The sequence below is a fragment of the Nicotiana tabacum genome, chromosome 12 (assembly GCF_000715075.1).
Source record: "Nicotiana tabacum cultivar K326 chromosome 12, ASM71507v2, whole genome shotgun sequence".
Lineage (NCBI taxonomy): Eukaryota > Viridiplantae > Streptophyta > Magnoliopsida > Solanales > Solanaceae > Nicotiana > Nicotiana tabacum.
This window is the reverse complement of record NC_134091.1, coordinates 35,079,296-35,090,380: the sequence shown is the minus strand read 5'-3', so window position 1 is coordinate 35,090,380 and position 11,085 is coordinate 35,079,296. Positions and strand designations below refer to the sequence as shown.

General features: G+C 37.6%; 1 protein-coding gene and 1 pseudogene across 2 annotated transcripts; both read left to right on the top strand.

Moving 5' to 3' along the window:
• The first annotated feature begins 203 nt into the window (after positions 1-203).
• On the top strand, positions 204-4,496 carry LOC142166841 (7-deoxyloganetin glucosyltransferase-like; annotated as a pseudogene).
• A 977-nt stretch (positions 4,497-5,473) lies between these two features.
• On the top strand, positions 5,474-9,737 carry LOC142166840 (uncharacterized). 2 transcript variants are annotated; one of them, XM_075226348.1, is made up of 2 exons: positions 5,474-6,035; positions 6,154-9,737. In XM_075226348.1, exon 2 carries the CDS (start codon positions 7,467-7,469, stop codon positions 8,637-8,639), a length of 1,173 nt encoding a protein of 390 aa, XP_075082449.1. In that variant the 5' UTR covers positions 5,474-6,035; positions 6,154-7,466; the 3' UTR covers positions 8,640-9,737. The 2 variants fall into 2 exon arrangements, with proteins under 2 accessions (XP_075082449.1, XP_075082448.1); XM_075226347.1 differs by having other exon boundaries at positions 5,475-6,035; positions 6,162-9,737.
• The last annotated feature ends 1,348 nt before the right edge of the window (positions 9,738-11,085 follow it).

Sequence of the window (11,085 nt, the reverse complement as noted above, 5' to 3'; positions counted from 1 at the left end):
TTGCCAAGTAGTGGGGTTGTCCTTATTTCGCGCCGTTAGCAAAATGTCCTGCAGATGTGGACAATATCAAAAGTAAGGCCATTATGTCATAGTGCTAACATTAAGATTTAATGTAAATTAGGAAGGAGTATAAAGATGTTGCCTCTTTTTATATCGTCTATAAATATATGCATCCTCATCCACTTGCCAAAGTCATACCAATCTTTCGTATTTCTGTTTGAAAGAAAGATAACTCAATAAGGAAACTAAAGAATGTGTTCCATTAGCGCTAATGATTTAGACAAGCCTCATGCAGTTTGCATACCATATTCTGCCCAAACCCACATTAGCCCTATTTTAAAATTAGCCAAAACCCGATGGCCTCCCGCCATGTGACCCTGATTCTACCCAAAATATTTCTTCTCTTAGTAAATCCACTACCACCACTTGTTTGGGTGCTTTCAAGGAGTTGCTTGCCAAGCTTAACGATACTTCCACCTCAAACATGCCACCTGTCTCGTGCATCGTTTTTGATGGTGCTATGAGCTTCACTATGGATGCTACTCATGATTTGGGAATCCCTGAAGTTCTCCTTTGGAATCCAAGTGCTTGTGGTTTATTAAGTTACATGCATTACCGTGATCTTGTTGAGAAAGGATACACTCCATTTAATGGTATACATTTTTTCCCTTTTAAAATGGCCTTGCCTATTAGTATCTTTAGGCCTTAACCTTGTTATTATTATCTTTAATTTGGTTCTTATCTTTGGTTTGTTAATCTACTTTTGGACTGCAGATGAAAGTTGCTTGACAAATGGGTACTTGGAAACGATTTTGGATTGGATACCAGGCATGGAAGGCATAAGTTTGAGGGATCTTCCACGTTTCATTAGTGTTACACCTGAGTTTCAATGATGACAATAATGTAAATCTAACTGTATCTATTTAATTGTAGGAAATTAGATGGGCAGTACTAAATCAAAGGAAGTCAATATGTTAAAGATATCAGAAAGGAAACAAAATCAAATGCAGCAAGGACAATGCTAAATCAAATGATGTCAAAGCCATAAAAAAGGAAACAAGATCAAGCGCAATGATAGTCTCTACTTCAAGGATTGATTTGGAATCAGGAGATTCTGAATATTGATCGATCAAGTCAAGCCATAAATCACTCCCCTGATTATGAATACGAAAAGGAAGGACGTAAGTGTCACGCCCCAAAATCGTGGAGCGCGACCGGCACTCAACCGAGTGAACCCGACCGAGCAAGCCTGTTAGATTTCTTCTACCCAAACTCATTCATGAAAAAAAAGAATATATTTTTCCTTAATTAAACAATAAAGTGGTCGTGTCTGCAGTTACCAATTTTTTACCATAAGTTTCACCATTTTTAAAGTCTCAAATGGACAAGTAATACAACCACAACATAGCATAGTTTGTCTTTTCCAGTACCAAAATACAACCCACTATGTCTACGGAGCCTCTATAGATAAAAAAGAGTACAATAATAGTGGTCGTTTCTTGCTATCATCTCACTGATTTCATTGATATTTCGTACTCTGTCATATTCATGTATTCCTATCATATCGCAGTCTCAGTTGTTATTTATTGATACATCATATCATTGTTGTCATGCTAGTTTCATGACGTTGTAAGCCCGTGAGTGACACTAGAGAGATTTATTACTGAGTGAGGCCGAGAGCCTGATTATGAGTAACAGTTATGGGATCGTGCTGCACGCCGCAGCATGCTATATTGATTTATGCCTGGATCTGGCTTATGATAGAGCTTGGGCTGTAGGAGCCCCTCCGGAGTCTGCACACACCCCTAGTGAGCGCGGTTGATTATATTGAGGGATGAATCTTCCCTGGACATGGATCTTGTCCGAAGCATTATATACCTGGAGATGGATCTTCTCCATGGGCCGGATTGGCCTTCCTTGGTACTGAGTGACTAATGTTCTGTGATGTATGTATTCCGGGATGGATCTTCCCTAGGCCGTATGGGCCATATACAGTACCGAGTGGTTGAGCATGATGAGTGAAAAGTGTGAGACAGTGAGATTGAGTACTCTGAGAGTGTGAGTACATGATTCATCTCTGAGATACATGTCATTGGCATGCACACATGACATACATGCATAGAGATGCTTTTTTTCTCATTCTGTGCAGTATCACGTCATTTATGACTTTTACACACATTGATATGTGAGCATAGAGAGGTATTTCACACTTGCTATCTTGAAAGGAAATGAAGCATCTTACTTATTTTTGGAAAGGATTTTTGGAAAAAATTACAGTTTTCAAACTATCTCATACTTTTCGACGATTTTGGTAAAGGATTTGGGTTTTCACTATTATTCTTGAAAAGCGAAACTATTTTCGGGAAATTGTGATAAAGTTGAGCATTTTATTTCGAATTGCTTTCTTATTTATATGCCCTACATTGTTATGAACTGCTATTGGTTATTGGTGTTGGACCCGACCTATGTTCTAGCTCGTCACTGCTTTCAACCTAATATTAGGTTTGTTACTTACTCAGTACATGAGGTCGGTTGTACTGATACTACACTTCTGGACATTGCGTGCAGATGTTGGATGTTGGTTTTGTTGTGCTCGATGGTTGCCAGATTTGATAATGTACCTGCGTTCCTATTGTAGCTGCCTCTTGTTCATGATAGTCTTAGATTTATAAAAACTTTGTTTATGTACTTTTTATGTATTTACTTCATATCAGCTTTGTAAATTCTATTCTTAGAAGCTCACGATTTGTACTACCAGTTCTTGGAGAGTGTATAAGACTAAGACTTTTCATTACTTAATTGCTTCATAAATTGTTATTGGAATTGGTTAGTGGTTAACTGGCTTACCTAGCGGGTTGGGTTAGGTGCGATCACGACTAGTCGGATTTTGGGTCGTGACCCCAGCCCATCTCTTGAGCAGGATTCGGAGGCACCCCTTGGGTAAAAACTCTTAGAATATTTTGTGCCTCAATCAAGGGTCAATATGCAACGGCTACTCAAGACTCTCGTATAAGATGACTGGCAGACTCATGAATTCAACTACGCAACTTACCATTATTTTCTATGTCTTCCTAGTTCTTAGCACAAACACTGTATTCCTAAGTTTACTAGTATCTCAAAAGATAGGAAGTGTTAGGAAGAAAAACAAGAGTTGTGTCAAGTTTATAAAACATTATTGCTGAAAATCATTGGTGGGGTCGACTAAGTCTCTTCTAAGTCGACTAAATTTTTAAATTAGCTGCAATTCATCCCTTCTTGTACTTTCAATTAAGACTACAAATCGAGATGAATACATGGTCAAATTTCTTATCCAAGAAACTGAGAGAAGCAAAATGGCTTCTGCTATTGTTTAATACATTTGAGAGATTAGAGAGAGAAGTTCTTGAATCACTTCAGAGCCTTCTTTTACCGGTTTATGCCATTGGGTCATTGCACCTTCTTATGAAACATGTCGATGACAAGACCTTGGAGGACCTAAGATCAAATCTTTGGAAAGAAGAAAACAGGCCTCTAATGTGGCTTGATTCCAAGAAACTAAATTCTGTTGTTTATGTCAATTTTGTAAGCATCACTCTTATGACTCCGGGCCAACTTATTGAATTCGCATGGGGACTTGCCAATAGCCAGCTGGATTTTTTGTGGATACTTAGGCCTGATATTGTATCAGGCGAAAAAGCAGTTCTTCCACCTAAATTCCTGGAAGAAATTAAAGAAAGAGGGATGTTAGCAAGTTGGTGCCCACAAGAGCAAGTTCGTAGCCACCCTGCGGTTGGAGGTTTCTTCACTCACGGTGGATGGAATTCGACACTCGAAAGTATTGGCAGTGAAGTGCCAATTGTTGTTGTAGGCAATGGGGAATAGGAATGGAGATTGACAATAATGTGAAGAGGGACGAAGTTGAAAGCCTTGTAAAAGAGTTAATGACAGGGGAAAAAGGCAAAGAGATGAAGAAAAAGGCATTGGAATGGAAGAAATTGGCTGAGGAAGCTGCTCAAAAACCAGAAGGATCATCTTATGTGAACATATACAAAATGGTCAACAAAATTGTCCTTTGCTCCAAACATTAGGCCATAGTACTAATCGATTGTTGTTTGATTTCATCTTCTTCCTTTGTTGAGATCCTATCAGATTTTCTAAGTACGTGTTTCCCTTCTTTCAATATAATGTATGATTAATAAAAGTTCTTACTTGCATTCTCAAAGTCTTTTGGTCTCCACAGGCTACTGTGCCTTGCAAAATTTCTCACCTATCCTGAAAATGCTAACTGACAAGAGTGGGTTGCTATAGTGGTGAGCACCTCCCATTTCTAACCAAGAGGTTGTGAGTTAGAGTCATCCCAAGAGCAAAGTGTGGAGTTTTTTGAGGGAGGGAGCCGAGGGTCTATCGCAAACAACCTCTCTATCCCAGGGTAGGGGTAAGGTTTGCGTACACACTACTCTCCCCAGACCTCACTAGTGGGATTATACTGGGTTGTTGTTATTGTATCCTGAATATGCTAACTGAAAATATATATATAGAAGTACTCCCCCATACTTCTCATAAGAAGGAGAGGGAAGAAGAGTATTCATAAACTTGATATCTGAGACAGTATGCACGGAACGGACTAATTATGTACCACGTCACCACAACTCTAAATCATGATTCTCACTTTCACTATTACTAACATGAATTTAACATCTACTTGCCGTATTTCTGTTGAACTATTCGTCATCTTTTTTATCCATTTTTCATTGACAAGCAACTTACTGCATGTAGCCGTCATAAATAGCAACATCGTGCTTATTTTTATCAGTTTCACACTATGAGTCAGCAATTTGACTTCATTTGGGTGGTACACTACAAGATGCTTTAGTCATTAGCTGCAGAAAAAGTTTCTCACTTTCAAAAACTTCCAAATTTTGTTGAAACTATCAAGATAAGCAGGAGATAATGCCCATGGGATAGATCAGCAGTGCAAACCATCCAAATAACAAGTAATTTATTTTGAAAAGAAAAATGTGTGACTGTATGAGATGTTTCCTCCAATATCTTTTTATATGTGTGAGCCTTAACCAAACATACAGATCAAACTGATAGTAGAACAAAATTTTCTCATTAGTGATTAGTGTTAGACCCGATTTCACTTATATTTTTATTTCTTATACAGGGGTATCTTTCTTTTTATAAGTTTGATCTCTATGTTTATTCTTTTAGGTGACCAAGTAATTAGACCTTGATATTAAACACTCACGCATATAAATATATGTGTGTATTGCTCTCTGTAAGTCATTTACTTTATACGTATTTGCTAATTTGTTACGTATTTGAAGAAAAACAATTAACTCCACCTTCCAACAAATTTGTCTAGTTGCATGAATCACCTCAGCAAGTGACATATGGCTTGTGAGATGGGATAAACTAATCAGGACGTGAAAATAAAATATATTGTCGCATTCCATTTTCAAGCTTTCTTGTCCTTTTCCATCGGCTTCTGAATTCTTACATGTTGCATTCTCTTACGTACTCCTTCATAAATTATCTATAAGTTTCTGCATATTCTTCCTCTTGCTAAAATAATACATATCGTTCGTTTCAGTTTAAGCGAATCGAGAGAAATAAAGAAAGAATGGCTTCACTAGTACTGAACTTGATAAGCTTCATGCAGTTTGTGTACCATATCCTTGCCAATGTCACATAAATCCCATGTTAAAGTTAGCCAAAATCCTGCATCACAAAGGCTTTCATATAATATTTGTCAACACCGAATACAACCATAGACGCCTTCTTAAGTCCCGAGGCCCCGATAGCCTCAAGAACTTGCCATCTTTCCGTTTCGAGACCATTCCCGATGGCCTCCCACCATATGATGCTTAATAATACTTCCTCTGTTCCAACAATCTTATGCATCATTTTGGATGGTGTCACAAGCTTCACACTCGCTGCTGCACAAGAATTGGGCACCCCTCAAGTTTTCTTCTAGATCTTCGCTGCTTGTGGTTCTTTAGGTTATATGCATTACTGCAACCTTCGTGAAAAAGGATACACTCCATTTAAAGGTACATATATATATACGTGCTTTAATTTTCCATGTTTTAAAATGTTCAGCTTAAGTTTTTTTTCTTCCCCTCTTTTGAAGTATCATTTTTGTTAAATCTTCTTCTTCTTCTTCTTGAGAATTCTAGATAAAAGTTACTTGACAAATACTTGGAGATGACTTTGGATTGGATATCAGGCCTGAAAGACATACGTTTGAGGGATCTTCCTAATTTCATAAGAACTACAAATCTAGAGAAGGAAGTTCTCTAATCGAAAAAAGAGAGATCGAAAATATGCTTCAGCTATTATTATCAATACATTTGAGTCATTAGAGAAGGAAGTTCTTGAATCACTTCAAACACTTCTTCATCCGGTGTATGCAATTGGACCATTGCATTTGCTTGTGAAACGTGTTGACGACAAGAATTAGGAGGACTTAGGATCAAATCTTTGGAAAGAAGATGAAAAGTGTCTTGAATGGTTAGTGATAGGTTATAAGTACCTTTATTTTAAGTTTTGATATCTAACAAACTTAATGTCAAGAACCAGATGAGGAACCTCATCCACATTAGTCCACATTCCCAAGCGATGTAAACAACCAGACTTAAGCTGGAGATGTTCGTCAGTACATCAGAAGTTAAAGAATCAACAAGGGGAACAGATGGTCTTCAGTTCCCCTGGTGATGGTACCAAGTCAACTCTCCAACAGCTGGAAAGTGATTGACGGCACCCGCAACAGTACAGCACAGTGAAGCAGCCACCTCTATTAGGAAGGACCTTATACCCAAGTTGCTTATATCATTCAAGTGATCTCATCAACATTATATTAACATTAAACCAATGACAAAACATTACATAGAGAATTTACTCAAGCACTCCAACAGTGATTAAGCCTCCAGTCAAAAATTCTCAAGTGCATCAAGAACAAAGAACAACACGGCTAAGGACCAGCTCCCATATCAAGTGATTATATGTCCTTAGTTGAATTGTAACTTTGTTAAAGTTCTCAATTGTAATTCCTATTTAGCTTGTTTAGAAGCATTGCGTAGGAAACCCTTTGTAAATCATAAACCCTTGTGTTTGTATCTTGGCTAGAGTTAGTCAAGTTGTAAAGTCTTTGTAATAGAGTTATTACAAAGTGACTTGTAATAGAGTGTTACAAGTTAGTCAGGGATTAAGAGGTTAATTCCTAGGTTACATAGGTTGTAATCTGAAAGTTGCTCAGTAGTGAAGTTGAAATCCTACAAGGGTAGGTCGTGGTTTTTAATCCCGTTGAGCTGGAAATTTTCCACGTAAAATTCCTCCTGTCATTTACTTACTACAGTGTGCGTGGTTTCTGTGGGAACTTATAGAGAACCTAGTTTTCTACATAGTTTGGTGGGCCTTTAAATTCTATCAATTGGTATCAGAGCAGGTTCTTTCTATCAGGCTAACATCTAGAAAGGATCATCATGGCTGCTCCACCAAACTTTGAAGAAGGTCAGTCTACCTACAGGCCACCAAGGTTCAATGGCCAGTACTATGGATGGTGGAAGACTAGGATGCATGACTTCATCATGGCTGAAGATTCAGAGCTATGTGATGTTATCTGTGACGGACCCTTTGTTCCCACCAAGAATCTTGGCGACCCAGCTGTATCCATTCCCAAGACGAGGAAGGAATTCAATGACGCTGATAGAAAGGCCATAGAAAAGAACTTTCGTGCAAAGCAAATTCTTGTTTGTAGCATTGGTCTTGATGAATATAACAGGATATCGGCATGCCAATCAGCAAAAGAAATCTGGGAGGCTCTTCATACAGCTCACAAAGGAACAACACGGGTTAAGCAATCCAAGATCGACATGCTCATAATTGAATACGAGCTCTTCAGGATGAAAGATGATGAATCCATCCAAGAATTGCATACTCGCTTTACATCCATCATTAATGAGCTTCACTCTCTTGGTGAAACTATTCCAAGAAACAAGTTTGTCAAGAAAATCCTTAGTGTACTGCCCAGTTCTTGGGAAAGCAAAGTGAACGCCATTACAGAGGCGAAGGACTTGCAGATACTGACCATAGATGAACTTGTTGGCAATCTGAAAACATATGAAATGAAAAAGAAGAACAATGAAAGAAGAGAACCCAAAAGGGAGAAGAACCTGGTCCTCAAGACAGACAGCAATGATTCAAGCGGTGAGGATGGTGATATGGCTTACTTGACAAGAAGATTCCAGAAGATGGTTCGCAGGAATGGAGGCATTCCAAAAAGGGAAAGTTCTAGCAAGCCAAAAAATTATGACCTCTATCATAAATGTGGCAAGCCAAGACGCTTCATCAAGAAGTGCCCCATCCTAAAGCAAGATCAGTACAAAAACAACTTTGACAAAGCAGCCAAGAGGAACCCGGTTCCTGATAAATGCTTCAAGAGAAAAAATGTCGTTGTCAATGTTGTAAAGCAAGCTCTTGCTGCATGGGGAGACTCCTCCAGCGAATCTGAAGAAGAAGATGATCATTGTGATAGTTTAATGATGGCAGTGGAAAGTGAAGCAACTGAGTATGACTCAATCTTTGCCTTGATGGCTCAGTCTGATGATGATGATGATGATGACGACGATGATGAGGTAAATTTTCTGGATGTTTAGAGAAATCTGAAATCTTATTAACCTAAAAAACTCATGTCTTTGGAAAATGTGTTAGTTGATGCTTATCACAATCTTATAAATGATAAAGATGCTTTAATTGTGGAGTTAGGAGAAGCAGAACAAATCAGAGATGAATTAGTAATCGTTGTTGTTGATTTAAAGGAAACAATTGAAAATCTGAAGAAAGAGAAAGATGCCTTAGATGAAAAAATTGCAAATATAGAACATGAAAGAGATGATATAATGGTCGTTATGGTAGACCTAAAAGAGACCATTGAGTGTGTCAGAAAAGAAAAAGAAACCTTAACTGAGAGGGTTTCTAACATTGAGCATGAGAGAGATGACCTATTAGTGGTGGTAGTGGACTTGAAGGAAACAATTGGGGAACTTAAAATGGAGAGTAGGCCTGAAAATTCTCAAAAGGGAAATATCTCGACCCAAAATCCCACCATAGGCGTCGTGATGGCACCTAGTCTCTAAGACTAGGTAAGCCGATTTCTATTACATTTTGAAGCCATCAAGGTATACAACCTCCCAAGACTAACAGCGGACTGAAAGTAACAGCGAAAATAATTACAGTATACAACCTCCCAAGACTAGTAGTACTGAGTCACGAACTCTAACTGAATACATAGAATGATCACGAGGACTGAATATACAATATTGTTTGATTACAAGTTAACAGTACAATGAAATGAAAAGACTCCAAGGGACTGCGACGACCAAGCAGCTCTACCTTGAATCCTTACGATCCCGCTTTAACTCTGCTCAAGTCCGTTATCTTCAATACATGGCTCTGCACAAAAATGTGCAAAAGTGTAGTATGAGTACGCCACGGTCGGTACTCAGTAAGTATCAAGACTAACCTCAATGGAGTAGAGACGAGGTACAGTCAAGACACTCACTAGTCCAATAGCTTGTACAACATAATATACAAAATAATAGGAAACAATAACAATAGGGCAACATGAAACAACCAGTGATATGCACAACAGACAACAAGAATACCATTAATATCGCTCAACAATTAATATGTACAATTACACCCAATTAAATCAAGTCCTTCAAATAAATGTCTTTTACATATAATTCTTCCAGATAGCTCTCTTTCAAATATAATTTTCTCAAATAATTATTTTTCAAATATAATTCCTCAAATAAATATCTTTCAAATACAATTCTTTCATATAATACTTTCTAAGTAAAAATCCTTCCAAATAAATATTTTGAATATAATTCTTTCAATAAATCTTTTCAAATATAATTTTCTCAAATAAATATCTTTCAAATACAGTTCTTTCATATAATACTTTCTAAGTAAGAATCCTTCCAAATAAATATTTTGAATATAATTCTTTCAATTAAAAAGTCACCATGTGATACCTCATTTCATATTCATAAAAATACGGGTCTCATCCCATTTTTATATTTTTTGTAAACGCGGGACTCAGCCCATTTTCATATTTCCACGGCACCTAGTGCCCAAAATTAAATCATCATATTTCCCGGCACATCGTGCCCTCATTTCATCTCACAACTGCACGGACAATTCACGTGCCCAATATCATCATTATTTACTCACGGCATCTCGTGCCCACATTTCAATTTATAATCCGCCTGGCAATAGCCACAGGTTCTCAATTTCAACATAAAACAGATTGTTATCAATTTACTATCAACAAGACCAATTGCAAAAGGCATAAAAATAAACACAAAAAAAATCACAACATCACATAAAAATCATCAATACCACAACACCACATCATCACATATCGTCCCTGACAATAGCCACCCTTATCGCTCCTATTGCCTCCCTTATCACTCCTATAGCCACCCTTATCGCTCCGCCCAGACAATACCAATAGCCACCCTTATCACTCCTATTGCCACTCTTATCGCTCCTATAGCCACCCTTATCGCTCCACCCAGACAATATCAATAGCCACCATTATCGCTCATATTGCCACCCTTATCGCTCCTGTAGCCACCCTTATTTCTCCGCCCAGACAATATTCCAACAAACACAACAACAGTGAAATGCCACCCTTATAACCACATAATATCAACGGTGAAATGCCACCCTTATCTCCCGAAAATAGTAACTCACACAACACAACAATTTACACGGAAAATTAATACGACAATATAATAAAATCAATTCATATCACAATTTGCCCAATGGCCACAACTAAATTCCAAAGATATAACAAAATCAATTAATTTCAAAACAAATAGCCCAAGGCTCCACACAATGTATATAACACCCAAAAATAATCAATAGAGATAGAAATTACTCAGCATAAAGCAAAACCTTCATTAATGTAAATTTAGATAATTATATTAACACTTATTCTTAAGCTCGCTTAAATTAATTATTTGCATAAGAAGATTCATATTGGAATTAATTTCCAATAAATATTAAACCAACAATACTCACGGAATTTCA